Source organism: Plectropomus leopardus, chromosome 4 (genome assembly GCF_026936395.1).
Source record: "Plectropomus leopardus strain MGB_pleo_1.0 chromosome 4, ASM2693639v1, whole genome shotgun sequence".
NCBI classification, from domain to species: domain Eukaryota; kingdom Metazoa; phylum Chordata; class Actinopteri; order Perciformes; family Serranidae; genus Plectropomus; species Plectropomus leopardus.
In genome coordinates this window covers 12,220,905-12,237,609 of record NC_142179.1, presented here as the reverse complement: position 1 = coordinate 12,237,609, position 16,705 = coordinate 12,220,905, and the positions used below count along the sequence as shown (strand labels likewise).

The 16,705-nt window shown below is 40.2% G+C and overlaps 1 protein-coding gene across 3 annotated transcripts in view; it reads left to right on the top strand.

The window, feature by feature from the left end:
• The window catches only part of nsd3 (nuclear receptor binding SET domain protein 3), a 33,498-nt gene extending 16,794 nt beyond the window's left edge, over window positions 1–16,704 (top strand). For 2 of the 3 annotated variants that reach the window (XM_088076567.1, XM_042487540.2), the window contains exons 15-25: window positions 697–843; window positions 4,656–4,812; window positions 6,671–6,873; window positions 6,975–7,087; window positions 7,201–7,347; window positions 7,451–7,573; window positions 8,420–8,536; window positions 8,625–8,766; window positions 8,882–8,988; window positions 9,088–9,292; window positions 10,571–16,704. In XM_088076567.1, the coding sequence (XP_087932693.1) occupies window positions 697–843; window positions 4,656–4,812; window positions 6,671–6,873; window positions 6,975–7,087; window positions 7,201–7,347; window positions 7,451–7,573; window positions 8,420–8,536; window positions 8,625–8,766; window positions 8,882–8,988; window positions 9,088–9,292; window positions 10,571–10,830 (1,721 nt within the window). In that variant the 3' untranslated portion in view covers window positions 10,831–16,704. The remainder of the gene's footprint in view (window positions 1–696; window positions 844–4,655; window positions 4,813–6,670; window positions 6,874–6,974; window positions 7,088–7,200; window positions 7,348–7,450; window positions 7,574–8,419; window positions 8,537–8,624; window positions 8,767–8,881; window positions 8,989–9,087; window positions 9,293–10,570) is intronic. The other variant, XM_088076568.1, reaches the window with a different exon arrangement.
• The last annotated feature ends 1 nt before the right edge of the window (window position 16,705 follows it).

The window sequence follows — 16,705 nt, the reverse complement described above, 5'->3', positions numbered from 1 at the left end:
GTAAGCTCGCACCACTGCACACGCTAACAGCCTTCCTCTCCCACAGTCGTGATTTTTTTTTAGCAGTGACCACAAACAGACGGAGAAGACACACGTGGAAGCTCTTAATTTCACCACAAGCAATGATTTTTCTCCCACCGGCTGGTTTCAGTCAGTTTCTCTTACTTGCACTTCACATTGGAGCATCAACAGGACCCAATCACCCTCCGTGATTGTAGTTTTTTCATCTTCTTTAAGGAATATTACCTTTTTGATTAAGTCACAACTGCAGTAACATCTCATGAGTAAAACCTTATCTTTTAATATTACATGTTTCATGTTTGGCATTGTTGTTCATGAATAGCAGTGCTGTGAAATGTAATGTTTGTTTTCCATCACGATACTAATACTATGAATGATACACTGCACTCTGCTTAAAAACAATCCCATCTGTCCTGGATGGTGATGAGTGAGAGAACAACAGGATTAAAAAAAAAATATCTGTCTTTAACGAGTTTGTAAGTGATGTTTTTTTGCTTGCTGATAAGTTGAGTGCATTGTTTGGCCTCTTTGTGTCAGGACCAACTTTCTTTTTCTTGTTTCTTCTATGCGTGTGTGTGAGAGTGTGAGTTTTTGTTTTTTCTCTTTTTGTGAATTTTGGGTAATTTCGAGTTTGACTGCGGCTCACCCCCGTCTCTTCCTGTGTGTCTTGTGTAGGACTGTTAGTGCAAGACCTTACTGACACCATATTAAGTTCATATGCCTATAAGTCCCACTACCTTCTGACTGAGTCAAATCGTGCTGAGTTGAAATTACCTATGATTCCCTCTCCTTCGTCAGCTACCAAAAAGAATGTTGGGAAAGGTAACTGAACAGTTTTTCTCTTTCTCCTTTTGTCCCACTGCTCTGTGTTTGTGTTGTGCCTGCTCCCCTTTTTTGTACGCATCTTTCATTTCAAAGCCTTGAGGTGCAAAGTTAATTAACTGGTTAGACACGCAGTTAATTTTAATGCAGAGTGGTGCAAAGTAACCTCAGCCAAGTTCCCTAACACATTAACAGGAAACAATGGGCCTCATTCAAGAACAGTTTTGTACTCTCACACCAAACCTCTCTTTAGTGGGGTAAACGAGAACTTGGATTTACCAAAACAAACCACAAATTAGCCTTTTTAGCAGCAGACATTGTGACATGTCAAAGTCGGAAAAGCGCAGGTATAAATAGAAAAGTTAATTCAAATTTAAATGGTAAAGTTTCAGGTCTTGATATTGTACTTGTCTCACCGGCTCACTGTCTCAGTGTCATGGTTTACTCTGACACTTGAATAGAACAGAGCCATTGTTAATGTTACTGGTTCTGTTTATGGTGATATTAACACCTGTGCTTTTCCTACTATGACAAATTAAAATGTGTCCTGTGAAAAAGGCATGTTTCTTGTTTCAACCTGATGAATGTCACCTGTTCACTGCATCATTATTTGCATAATTCATGCCCCTAATTTGCTAACAAGGCCGTTATGCTTCACTGGTGGGCAGCTTTCACTCAAGAGTAAAAAGCTAAGCTGTCTGAAATCAGAACACATTTAGCAGTGTCAGTGATGTTATTAGAGGCTTTGAAATAATAAGAAAATATTAATACAGCTTCCAGTAATGTGTCATCAGAGCAGCTGAGACAAAAATACCTAGACACCATCCTGCAGGGCCAGCTGCGATACAACGAGCTGCGAGTTAAAGCCAATGCCGACCAGTAGGCGGATTTCCATTAACCCTCAAATTGCGAATATAAAATACACCCAATGGAAACACGTCAATTTCAGAAAAAAACTCAAAAGTTTTTACTCTGGCATGAGGTGGTATTTCCAGCGATTCAAAAAAGCCGTATTTCGCAATACTGCAATGGAAACACTTTTTTCGCTTTTATATGTTACATGATGCTATGGCTATGCGCTTATCGGCAGGAACTGGCTCCCTCTGGCATGATGCAGCAGGCCCTGCAAGAGGTGTTATTGCATCGCATAACTCTTCAAAAATTGAGCGGATCATCCAGAAGTTTTGAATCCACAATTCCTTAATCGTTGACCATCACCTCATAGAAATCCCTCATACGTGGCCGCTCCCATGTATAAGGGGCTTGCCTTTCCATTATCACTGGCATAACATGCTTATGTAGCCTTCGATTGGAAATAATGACGAAATAGTGCATTGGCTGTGATAGAAATAAATCTGCTGATGTTTTGAACATCCATCGCCAGGCTTCTTGGAATGTTATCACCAGAGGAGGAGTCGCATAACATCATTCAATGGAGACGCAGTCATTTCACAATTGTGTTTTATCGATATTTTGAAAATATCGCTTAAGTGTAGCGCAAATCTGTAACGGAAACCCACCTAATGGTGTAAAGTGGGAGGGCAATAATCCATCTACTCTGTGTTCATTGTGGTCTCGACTACACATCTGTAAAGTTTGATGACTCTATTTGCACATTTTTTTTGCATTACCAAAGTCTTTTTAAAGACAGATAAATATAAACACTTGTGGTAGTTCGGCTACAGCAGGTGTCACCAGGACCACATTCTGCCATGATGACGCACACACACATAATTATGAGAATAAAACAATAAAATGTTTGGTAAAAATGTTGTGATGAAGATTCGACACTCAAAGTTCACTTGCTCAGCTATTCTAAGATACTCGGGCAGCTTTCAGGCCTTCTTTAGCAGGTGGAAGTTGTCCAGGTGTCATAGCAGGACAACTGGGCCTTGTGACAACAGGTGATCATATAAACCCTGTCTCTGTCTGTAGATGTCAAATGTGACTTGGCCTTGGAAGTGAACCCTGAGTTAAGAATATTTGTCAAATTATTAGTTTTATTAAAAAGCAACTGCCATGTTCAAAGAAGAAAATGGTGAGATGCTAAATGTGTATGGCATGTGGTAATGTCACAGAGATGGATGAGAGAGGATTATTCATCAGGTGGTATTACACTGTTTGGTGCACCAGAAGATTTTAAAATATGCCAATAAAACCACAAAATCTTGTCAAAACAAATTCTCAATAAATTGGCCACGATAATGTGGTTTATTGTAGTAATTAAGCTTTATTTAGTCATTAACGATAATTTGAGTTTATTTAAGCATCATATTTGATTTCAGATTAATTTGAAATAAAGCACTATGATTCTCTTCTGTGGAGGAAGACAATCTATGTATTCATGATATTAAGAAAAGTACAGGAAAACAGGTGAATGCAACAAGGTCTCTTAAGTCATTTGTACGTGTCACAAACACATCTGTTCGTACGAGTGGTTCTTGCACGAGGCCCATTGGTTGATGCTCTACATAAACAGTCAATTTGAGTGTTTGTCTCTGCCATAAAGTTGTTGTTGTTATTTATAGAGCGCTGTTCACTATGCTCAAAATCGCTTTACAGAGACAAAAACAAAGCCAATTAGTTTAAACATACTGCATAAATAAAAACAGTTTTTAAATATTCTGGGACAATGTAATTGGTCATCAAAGCTCCAGTACTTAAATTACTGTATGATGCAGGATGCTCTGGATTAATTCAGGTTCTGTCTGTGGTTTGTGGAGCTTATCACTGCTGGAGGCGCACTGCTTCTCTGCTTCAGCACTCTGGGCTTGTTTTTGATTTGAAAGGCCTCACCTCTTTTTAGGCTGACTGCAACTAAGTTTTATTTTTGACTGAAATTTTCAGATGAAATGAAATTTTTGGCTCACCCCATTTTCTCAAGCTTTGACCTGCCTTGAATGGAATACAGTCTCAATCAGGACCAGATCTGATCACAGTTAAGCAGAGATGAGTGCAAGAATAGTAAAATAACGCTATTTTCTTGTTGTGATGTAAAGAAAAAAATTCCAAATTGCTATATTATAAAATAATTTGATTCCATGCAAGCTGGTCTGTGCAGGATGCGATATGTGTGATGGGAAAGTTTGCTTTACTGGCAGGACTGCATGCCTGCTTTTTGCCAATAATTTATTATTTGAATATAACCCTTATCCATTGTTAACTCACTGGCTGATTTTATTCCTGTGCTGCCGCATGTATTTCCCGTAGACTGGTCTTGGTACAGTGCTCTGAATCTGATTGCCAGACATGCTTAAACTGCTGCAGTGAAAGTTGTAACCGGCCTGAGAACGCCATGCAGTGGTTTCCAAAAATCAGTTATTTTCACGCAGTGCGGCTCTCACTGGAGCCTCCACTCGAGCAAAAAGCTCCTGGCACTAGTTTTTGATTTCAGAACAATGACCAGATGTTACTATGGTAGCTGTAGATAAAGATGTTTTCCCTACACAGACAATATTTTCACATCATACTAGATGTTGGAAAAACAAGACTCGTTGTATTTGTTGTATTTATAATTTTCATAGGCTTGTCTGCAAATTAGATTCAGAGTTTGTCCAGGTTTTAAGATGCATCACCTAATCAGACACTCCTCCTCTCTTTGCATACCCATTTTCCACAACGCATGCACACACACACACACACACACACACACACACACACACACACACACACACACACACACACACAAACAAACACACACACACATACATGTGTACACACACACACACACACATACATGTGTACATACATACACACACATACACGTGTACATACACACACACACATACATGTGTACATACACACAAATGTAGGAGGCAAGTTGCTGTGCTGCGACACATGCCCGGCTTCCTTCCACCCGGAGTGTCTGGAGATAGAGATGCCGGAGGGGGCGTGGTCCTGCAGCGATTGCAGGGCAGGGAAGAAACCTCACTACAAACAGATTGTCTGGGTCAAACTGGGCAACTACAGGTACGCAGAGAGCACTGGTTATAGACTGCTGAAGGTTGTTTAACGGTCAGTTTATGCTTTTAAAGGAATACTTAAACACCCGAATGACTGTTTGTATATCAGTTCGTCCCCCCTGTGTTTCATTGAACTTCAGAAGAAAACGTTTTTCTCGAATGACTATGTTAAATGAAGAATACAGAAATTCTTTTTTAAGAGTTTATTTTTGGGAGCTTTTTTGCCTTAATTTGATAGAACAGCTATAGCGTGAAAGGGGGAGAGTGAGAGGGGATGACATGTAGAAAAGGACAGAGGCCGGAATAGAAACTGCAGTGGAAAGGACACAGCCTTTACACATGGGGCCCCCGCTCTACCAGGGGAACTAGTGGATGCCCCACAAATTGGAGAAATTCTAGATGAATATAAGTCATCATGGTCTACATCAGGGTCAAAAATTAGTACCAGCCACCAGCTAAATGTTGGTCAAGTGTGCAAGTGGCTGCTAGCCCAAAAAACAATGGGAATATATTGAGTGGCTGTAGATTTTTGAATCGACCAGCCACAGAGGCAGGCGGACAAATGAGTTAATTTCCAACCCTGGTCCACATTCAACAACAGCCAAACTATATTAAAACATAACTTTACAAACTCTCACACAATCCAGACAGCTCTTACTGACAAAACATATCTGTGCTCCCCTCAGGGCCAGACTCCATTGACAAAAACAGTAATTTGACATCTCTGAACAGGGGAGCCGCTGGTCTACTGCTGCCTCCATCAGTAGGGTAGTTTTTATTATTGCGTGACTTTGGTGAATCTGCACTAACCCTTTAAAACACTAAAGTCAAACAACAACACAAACAAAGTGACTGATGGAGGCAGCAGTAGACCAACATCTCTCATGTAAAATGAGGTAAAATGACTGTTTTTGTCAGTGGAGTGTGGCTTTGCAGCGAGCATAGATAAGTTCCAAGTTTAAACTTTTAGTTCAGTTCCCTATCGGAAAGGACTGAGCATCTGGATAAATGATTATACGGCACGAGTTTTGTGAAAGTTTGTAAACAGATTTTTGATAAAGATGTACTGTTGTTAAATGCTGACCCCATGACTTCGATTTATCAATATTTTTTCTTTTTTTTTTTCATTTCTGGAGGCAAATTTTATCCACAAATTTAATGCAACATGAGGTGATTAACTGATTTACAAATGGTTATTTTGGGGTTAAATTATTTCTTTAAAGGATAAGTCTTGTGATATTCTGTATTTTAATTCTAATTAAAAAAAATCCCATGAGGAAGCCAAAACTAACTACAGATTTATGTCTCTAGAAGGACAAAACAGGCTTTGGGCTAGGGACGGATTTATTGTTGTTCTTTTATAGCATTAGCTACGCGGAAATAATCCATTAAAAAAATTATGTATATTACCAGTCTTATTGTTTAAGTTCAGTGCAACAGATTTGCTTTGCACCTCACACTGAAACAGTATGTGATGTGATATTATAGATACAGGTATTCAGAAAGTACTAAGTAGAGCACAGAAGTGGTGTTTTCTTTCTTGCACTCTTTAATATTTCTTCTGCAGTTTATAGGCTGCTGGAGTGCTGTTAGGTTTAAATGTAGTAACAGAACACAAACAATGTCTCTTCCATTTAAGAAAAATTATTATATGCCAAAAATGGCATTCCTGTTAGTCAAACATGTAGATATAGGATTTTACAGGAGCTTTTCTATACTTGTATATACAATTCTGAAAAATTATCATTCACATGTGTTTCAATAGAAAAGAATAAGATGGTGCAAAGACATCTTTTAGGACCTCTTTTCCACCACACTCGTCTCTTTCCTAACTTTTCAACGTCATTGTCCTGTTTCCCTCGCAGGTGGTGGCCAGCGGAGATCTGCAACCCTCGCTTGGTGCCATCAAACATTCAGAGCCTTCGTCACGATGTCGGTGACTTCCCTGTTTTCTTCTTTGGCTCCCACGACTACTACTGGATCAACCAGGGCCGTGTCTTCCCCTACGTAGAGAATGACAAGAACTTTGTCACGGGTCAGATCAACATCAACAAAACCTTCAAGAAAGGTATTTTTTCCATAGAAATTTCCTTGTAGACATCTGCTGTGATTTCATAATTTCAAAGGTGCAGGAAGGCTGATTCTCTGAGATGTCCTTTGTGTGTTTAGCTCTGGAAGAAGCTGCTCGGAGGTTTCAGGAGCTTAAGGCACAGAGGGAGAGCAGGGAGGCACTAGAACAGGAACGCAACTCTCGTAAACCTCCACCCTACAAATTCATCAAGGTAATGTCATTTTAATGAACAAGTAACCGCAAAACTGTAAGTAGATGTTCTATTCACTCAGTAAGTCTTCAGTGTTTTTACTTATTCTTTGGGTGTTTTTTTTCTTGTATCAGTCCAACAAACCAGTGGGGAAAGTGCAAATGCACGTAGCCGACTTGTCAGAAATCCCACGATGCAACTGTAGGCCAACAGATGAGCATCCTTGCAGCCTCCATTCCCAGTGTCTCAACCGCATGCTGCAGTACGAGTGTCATCCACAGGTCTGCGTGCATGTTTATATAGCTAATTTCTTGAACAGTAAAACCAGTAAGCAGTCATGAGAGATCACACTTCCTACCTGTTATGCTGTTTTATTGTTTTTAGGTGTGTCCTGCGGGAGAAAGCTGTGAGAATCAGTGTTTCTCAAAGCGTCTGTATGCAGAGACAGAAGTTTTTAAGACAGACGGCCGTGGGTGGGGCCTCAGGACAAACCAGGCTCTCAGGAAGGTGAGCTCAGTCCTTTTACCCAAAACATTTGTCTGAACCGGCCTCCTGTAGTATAATCAGACACACAAAAAAGTCAAAATAAACCTAGAAAATCTAACAGGATAAAATATGTTCAAAATGACCGTTGTTCCTGCTGAGCCAGCACTGATGGATGCTGAGAACAAACCACAAAATCAGGAACTGCAGATTAGTCAACTTGTGCTTCTTGCATCATGCTATGGGTCAAGATTTTCTTCAATTTGCAGAGTGACATTTGAAAGCAGAGAACGTATCAGTGTTGTGTGACAGTGGGCCCAGAGGAGATGGTGAGTTGAATTGATCCTCTCCTGCTGCCTGGAGTGAATCTAGACATTGGAAACTTTAGCCAAAACAGCAGGTGATTCATATACGCCCAACACATGCATACAACAATAGTAGCGTCACACATCCATTGAATAACAAACAATAATCGATTAATAACATGTAAGGTGCAAAGCAGACAGGTACAAAGCATTTATAAATACATATATGATAGTTACGGCGCACACGTACATATGTTTTTGTACCAGTGCGCTGCAGAGGATCTGCCCAGCTGTGATTGCAGTTCAGGGTGCCAAGATCCTTTATGTCAACGCACAAAACTTTGCTAATGTTTTCTCCGGATGGCTGTTTTTAAAGTTTAAAATGACCTTGATCTTCGAGTCAAATCCCTAATGACCCAATGATCAGACTCATTCAAAAGTCTCCGAAACACTTGTCCTATTGAGTCTTTCATGACATTGATTCCTGCCCTTCTCATTATTTTTAAGCAATTTTAAATCGACATAAAAACACAAACGTAAAAAATTTGATCTTTGTTACCTCCAGGGTGACTTTGTGACAGAGTATGTGGGAGAGGTGATCGACTCAGAGGAGTGCCAGCAGCGAATCAAACGCGCCCACGAAAATCATGTGACCAACTTCTACATGCTCACTCTCACCAAGGTAACGTCAGCAATAAACTGATAAACACTGTTTAGAGGAGAGACATCCACTGAGTCTCTGGTGTCTTAATGTCCATCCTTCGTCGTAGGATCGTGTGATAGACGCTGGCCCAAAAGGAAACTCATCTCGGTTTATGAACCACAGCTGCAGCCCAAACTGTGAAACCCAAAAGTGGACGGTAAACGGAGACGTTCGCATCGGACTCTTCACCCTGTGTGATATCGAGGCCGGTGGGTTCACATGGAAACATGACACATACATATTCTGTTACATTCCTACATAAATGTAACATGCACTTGAAGTGAGTCAGAGGATCAATGAATCCTGTCTCTGTTGTTCCTGCAGACACAGAGCTGACGTTCAACTACAACCTGCACTGTGTGGGCAACAGGAGATCGTCTTGTCACTGTGGATCAGACAACTGCTCTGGATTCCTCGGGGTGCAGCCAACGGTGAGCACGCTTACCCTCGCCACCGTACATCCAGTTCCAGAGTAATCCCAACTTTAGAAGCCGTGTTTGATACCATTGGTGTTTTTATATTTTCTCCAGAGTGCTGTGGTGATGGAGAAAGAAGAGAAGGCCCGAAACGCCAAGCTGAAGCCGAAGAAGCGGAAGCTGCGGCCAGAGGGCAAACACACGCATGAGTACTTCTGTTTTTGCTGCGGAGAAGGAGGCGAGCTGGTGATGTGTGACAGAAAGGACTGTCCGAAAGCTTACCACCTGCTGTGTCTCAACCTCACCAAGCCGCCATACGGTAATGACACAATGAGCTTCTATGTTTGTGAATCCAGTGAAATCTGAAGATGCACAATGTTGAAAACTTGCTTATAACAAATATTTTTCATGGCAATTCCATCTGATTTCAGCAGCATATCATACCTGCTGTGATGCTGCAGAGGTATAAAAAACACTGCTTACTTTACTAGTACCCATACTGATTTATTAATTCACACTTACACAACTTCTCTAAACAAAAGGTCAGTTCCTAAACCATGAATACCCAACCCTTTCTGTTTGTGATGGCTCAAAACTGGCAATGTCTACATACAATGCCTGGTTGTTAGTCACAGGCTGCATATGAAGTCCTGAAAAGGTAAACATAGCCAGTAATTACAAGAAATATTGTGGGAAATTCCCAAAAAATAGACACGACTTTTTGTGTTATATGTATATTTGTGTTCTGTGTTATAATTTTTTTCTGCTGTTAATAGTACCCCTCAGAGTAGGGTGGATTCTCAGCTAGAGCGACACTGCATGAAACTGCTGTGGCATTATCATCAACAGGATGCTCGCTGGATACTTTTATTGCAAGAATATCTGCACTTTGTGCATTATAAGTCATAGTGTAGGGCCTACGTTTGCTGGCTGCCTTTTTTTTTTATATCTGAGTTGAGTGAATAAAAAATGAGGTTGTCCCAAAAAAAAACAAACTCAAGTTAAGCAGAGCTGCACTCTTTATGTATTTTCTCAAATACACAAATGTAAGCTCTCTGAGTATTTTGTTACAAATTTCATCTTATTCAGCAAAATAAAAAATAGAAAACACTCAAATGTAATTGAATATGAATTTTAAATACATTTAACTGAGCTACTGCCCATCTCTGGAGTTTCATGAGAATATACTGTATGTCTTATGTAGTTTGGGTGACGTGAACCTTTAAAAGTTAGGTTTGGCGAGAGGTTTGGCACATAATTGCCATTATTGGCATCATCGTATCAGCACCACTGGTGTGTCAATGTCAGTATATTATATTGTACTTTTTACCTTGTGACCCCTTCAAACTTAATGATGCATAATTGTCCAAATACTGTGACCCACTGAATCAAAAAGTGATTTTTCTCCTTGTTTTATCTGAATATTTTTGGAGGCCTGGATAGATACTATAACTAAGTAATTCACAGGATGAAGTTTGTATTATCTGATTTCCTGTCCTGTTAATCATCTCATGACCTCTACTTTTTATCAGTGACCCTCAGTGGGGGTCTCGACCCTCAGGTTTGAAACCATAATGACCTCCATGTCTGTCTGTAGGACGTTGGGAATGTCCATGGCACGACTGCAGCGTTTGCGGCGCCCCGGCCTCGTCTCTCTGTGACTTCTGCCCTCGCTCGTTTTGCCGGGATCACGAGGCGGGGGCGCTCACCTCCTCCTCCCTGGAAGGCCGCCCCTGCTGCTCCAGTCACAACCCCGCCAGCCCCCTGGGCTCCAGCTCGGCACAGCCACGCCGCTCCGCTCTGAGCCCCGTCAGCGTCAAAGAGGAGCCGGAGGCGGGCCATCCGGCTTCAGAGTGACACCGCAGCTCCCTCAATACCTCATTCCCTGTAAAGTGTGCTCCTGTCGGCCCCCTGGGCTCTGATCCACCTCTGATCTGAAGCAGTGCACGACGAAAGGGAATACAGTGCTTTTTGACCAGTGCGATGGCCGAGCTGAGACACACAGACGAACACCTCGATGCCGTTTGTGGCGAGAGCGACCGGAGTGTCGGCAGGGGAACTAACCAGGCATCATTGTGCACAGTTTTCCCCTCCCTTCTCTTGCTACTAAAACACCACTAATAACGCTCTCTACAGCTCGTCTGCGCCCATTGGAGGGCCCAGACCACCACCTCATTATGTTTCTTTTTTTTTTTTTTTTTTTTTTAATTTTTACAGCTGTGGAAATTTTAAGTGTTGTCACGTCGTCAGTTTCTGGCACTTTTAAGAACTAGACGAGAGAGGTGGAGGAAGAGGGAGGAGGATGTGAAGCTGAACCTCTCCACCGCCACGCTGCTCCACTCCTTGTCTACCTGCTGTAAGCCGTGGTCGGCATCTCACACACAGGATGGCTGTGCGGAGACGAGCCTTCCTCCTCCTCCTCCTCCTCCTCAGCCGATCATCACTCCAGACGTGATCCGTCATCGTATTTATCTCTTCTTCTTCTTCGTGGAGGAAAAAAAAGGGGGGATTTTGTGCAATTTTTTTCAGGACCACACTACATTCCAACCTTCCTTAGACATGGTTTTAATATACTTATGGGTATAGATGAATATAATTATATACAGTATCTATGTTTGTTAATGTTTACAGACAGATTCTCTCACTTCATCTCGGTGAGTGGTGTATTATGTTTGTTTGTTTAGGTGTTAAGCATTACGCAGACCTCCTTGTGAAAATAGTCCTATTAAGGTGAAATATAATGGTATATAGTGTAATGGTATGACATTACAAAAGTACTTGTGATTTTCATATTGCCAGTCTCACTCGCCATTGTGTACATAATTGGCTCATAATATTGTAAAGTACGTACAGACCAGGAGGGACAGAGCCTCGCCTCTCTGGTTGTTCCTGGAAGAAGGAATCGCTTTTTTAAACGACAAGACAGAAGCTTTTTATTTTCCCTTTTTCTGTTCCCACATTTCCTCCGAGCGGTTCTTTGTGTTGTAGACGGAGGGGCTCAGCTTGTGATCACTGGTGCTGTCTTAAAGTATTTTTCATCAGCCTTAAGTTTGACTCTGGCTGTAGTAACTACTGCCCAGATGCAGTCCATTTCAGTAACGTCGTGTACTGTGACCGCTTTGACGCTTTTGTTTTTTGTTTTGCCAAACTTTTTCTGAAAAGCACTTTTACACGGCTTGTCGCGACACAGTTTAGCTAGGTCATACATATACAGAAATGTATATTTAAAAGAACATAAGACAAGTGTTTCAAAATGGATACCTCTTCTTCTTGTAGTAACGTCGGAATTTAAACTGTGCTGTAACTTTTTCCTCGGTCAGAAACGTGGTGAGTTGCTGGGTTTTTTTGTTTATTTTTTTTTCGTTTTGAGGAAAGTGGCCTAAATGCTGCTGGTTTCTTTTGGCACAAGTAGGAATGACTGCCAGCCCGGCTTCGTACAGAAAAGTCCACCAGAGGCACTCCTTCATTTTCCACCTGGAGAACATCCTCAAGGCTGGGCTTTATGTAAAGACGTAGTGGTATAACAACAGTCCAGTTCAGTATGATGTACAAATACAAACTCCTGTACAGTGTTTTTAATCGCTCATCTGTCAGATCCAAAATTTTTGTATTTATTGCACCACATTTTATACCAATTTCTTTTTTCAAACACCAGTGCAGTAGTTTGTCTCCCCCTCCACCACAGTGTAAGTGAAATATTTAAAAAAAACATGGGGAGTTTTACATAATATATCTGTATTTAGTCATTGCATATTATTCTTTTTTACATTTGGTGTAATGATTCCACACTTTGGAAACAGCCACTGCTCATCGACTTGTATCGTGACTCACTGTAATTGGTGTTTAAAGCAGTGTGAAGCAGTTCAGTATAGGAATGTAAAGATTCAGTTTCAGGAGTTTTTGTGCTTTTTTTTCTTTCTTTGCCTGCCTCAAGAGAGTTTATCTGTAATAACGGCTCAGCTTTTTGTGATTTTACCCCAGTTACATGACTGTTTGTGACTTCTGCCCTTAAAAGATGATTTTTTTAAGCCTCTTGCTGTTAAAAGTGGAGCCACAGGGTGAAACTGTGCCAATGTTACAAAATCATTTTAGTTCATTTAGGGTCTTTTTGAAGGCAGAGAGTGCATATATTTGCTTGTCAGTTTGTTCGATACATTGAGCTAAAACTGATGCAGTCTGATACAAAAGACCTGAAATAAATTGTACCTATATGAAGAGGGATGGGAATCGAGAACCGGTATCAAATTGTCTGACCTATCTGAATCTTCTGCCTCTGAGCTTTTGAAATCTTTTTATCAGTGCCAGCGTCTTTTTCTTACAGTTGTGCAAAAGAAAGACATCAGGCTCATGCACGTTTTCTGCATGCAGCAGTCCAAATTTTGGCTTAATTTCACAAAGAAAGATGACAACAATGCTGCTTGTAATGTTTGTAAAATGATCATTTAAAGTAAGGATGGAAACACCAGCAAACACCCCTGACGAAGCAAACCAAAGTCAAAACAAATGCGGTAAAATATTCTCTCATTCATCCATTTTAGATGATGACTGACAGACTGAACTGTTGCTACAGCTAGTTGTCAGGGTGCAGCTCGCTCAACTCAAACATCAGCTCTCTATTTTTACACAGAAAATTGATCAGGAATTAATAAGAGAACAGATATAGAATTGGACCAAAAAGCAGAATCGACTATGGCATTGGAATACAATTTTTAAAAAATTTTATTTATTTTTTTAGAAATTCCCATCCCTATTTATGAAGGTTACAAATAATGTTTTTGTAGACACTGTTTTATAGAGGTATTAATTCAACTGTATGATCATTTTTGAGACTGCAGATTGGGATACTGTAAAACTGCACTTTGTTACAGCGAGAGGTGTTTTTAATATTTAGTCTTTTCTCATTAATATAAACATGGTGGATAAAATATAAGAGACACCGCTCTGTATAATGCAATACATTTCAAAAGCACCACAAACTACATCCTTTAAAGTGACCACAAAGTTAAATCCACACCTCAAAACAATAGCAACAAAAACTGAACAGAAGGTTTTATTTCTGGACTGCTGTCTTTGACTACGTTAGTTTCAGCTGGGTTTACCCAATAGACTAAAGAAAAAGACTAAAATCAAAACATCAAGAGTCGCTGAATGTAGAAAAATGAGAAAATTCCCGACATGATTTTAAGACATAAAAATGAATTAAAAAATAGACTTCTGCACAGTGACGATCAAACACTGAAGTAGGGTAAAAATGAGCATAACACTTTTGGCCTTTATTGGATAGGACAGATCAATAGTGTGAAGGGGAAAGAAGGGATGACATGCAGCAAAGGGCCACGAATGGGAATCGAACTCACAGCTGCTGCAGCAAGGACACTGCCTTCATTCATGGGGCGCCTGCTTTATCCACTCAGCCACCAGATGCCCCAGCATAATACAGTTTTGAGTGGAGGGGGATCTCAATATATGCACATTACACATACATACAAAACACAGGCACTTAATCAGATAAAGAAAGCAGAAAAAGGCTTTGCCTCATTCAACCTGGACTCTTTTTTTCCTCATGTTTGTGTCTAAGTGACTAATAAAGACAACAGTGTTTGAATTTGGTCCAGTATTGAGAGAGACCGCTACGTCTGCTGCGGCAAAACATGCTGCAGTGTAATCCCTGTACGGACAAATGTGCACCTTCAATTATGTCCTCTGTGTGCATGTTTTTTCCACCGACAGAATCAGATTGTTATTAGAAAGTGTTTGACAACATTATAGAACAGAGAGACGAAACATTTTTCAATTAACTTTTTTGTTTTTGTGACCAGGTCTCGTTCAAGGAGAAGTTGGTGACTAGTTGCAGGAAAAACGACGGTGGAAACATTAGTGAGAGTTGGAGAGCGGGAAGGGTTTGTTGTTTTGGTGATTGACAGTGTCATGACTGAATATTTAGCTGATGTTGACAATTTGAAAAAGTCCATGAGATTTTAGAAATAGACTTTTCCTTGAGGGAGACTTGGTCACAATAAACAGATCTGCGAAAGGTAAGCAGAAACATTTCATTTGTCTGTAGGGTTCTTTTCATAATCTCGTCAGGCACTTGGAGTGATTATCTGAGTTTGTCAGCGGCAAAAAGAAGAACTTTTTAGTGGTTGAACATGACTGTGCAGACATATCTGTAGGGATTATATTGTAGCCTGTTTTGCCAGTGTGGCTGCGGCGCTCTTTATCAATTCTGGACCAGTTTTAAGAAACTGAGTCATTCAGACACAAAATACATAGGAAAATAGGGTCCCTTTGAAACATACTTCTGTTTCCCTTTAAAATATGTTATCCATTTATCTTCTGTATTAAAGTGCTGCGCGTCTTTTGTCTTTTTGTTACTACAGACCCTTTTAGGAAGTCCTTTATTTTCTAATGAATTCCTATAAGAAAGCTGTAACTTACTTATTTCTTTCTGCCCTTAAGTTTGCCAAACTCTCTTGCCTGATATCAGACCAAATTGTCGGCTCGGTCGAGTGGGCGGGCTCCAAGGTCTGGACCCAGGCAACAAACATTCAGAGATGTGTTTTTGTTCAGTTCATTTTTATTAACAAAATCAAAGCAAGCTGCATGTCTAAACTTGAATTTTATTTTAGTTTTTTTTTATTTATTGATGTTTTTTTCATTATCAGACTGCAGGTATCCTTGACTCTTTGTGTTTGTAGCTTCAGAAACTGACTAAAGAGTTGCGATTATACAACTGGTCTCATAGCCTTTTATTTTCAAGGCGACTGTTTGGCTTGAATGCATGCTTCCAACATCAGACACTGTCTTTAAAAGCCTGATTTGTTTTTTTTTGCCACCTTGCACAGATGTTGTGCAAAAGCCTTTATTTTGTTTGTTTTTGCACCTGCACATCGCATGATCACAAATTACTTTGTGCCAGTTTGTCCTGTCCTGCCCCTGTCAGCTGTTACAGCAGCAGTATTACGTATGCCTCATTTAAGTGTCCCAGCGTGCATCATTTCAGTCACTTAAAATATTCTCTTATGTGTATGTTTTGTTGGTTTATTGTCATTGTAGTGCTCGCATTTGTTTTTTAAAGAGACAGCATGTTTGTTTTCCTTTAAGTGACCCTTAAATACACCTGAGGAGGATTTTGTCCAGGATTATTATTTTTTATATACGCTTAAATTTAGGATGGACCCCTTGTGTGTCGAAGGGTATGTTTTAGTTCACTGTGATGTCTTGGGTTTTTTTTTTTTTTTGTGCAATGTTGCCGACTGTCTCTTGAAATTGACATGCTGTCAGAGGAGAGAAAGTGTTTGAATAAATAAATAAATTCACCTTCATAAGCACTCATCATCTCTTTTTACTTGTAGTAAAATTACTTACAGTAACTCTAACTGGGGTCATATCTATCTCTCTTGGTGTTGCTTCAATTAAAACGTGGATGAACACAAAATACCATGTTGATTACTGTTCAGCCTGTGTTACTGCATACTGCATATTGTTGAAGAACTTGTAAATAGTTTGCATTGAACTTGCATAGACTCATGTTACTGTGGCGTGCTCTTTTTGCCTGTACAATTCAGCTTCTAAATGTGTGTGACTGTTGAGACGACACTCTTTTTGTACATGACTGTCTTTTTATTTGAGAATATTGATTCTGTCCTTTTTCATTCTAAAGTTGAGTTTGAAGAGTTCAGACATGCCTGAAGTTTGACTTTAATAAAGCTGTACTCTGTCTCAGTGAAAC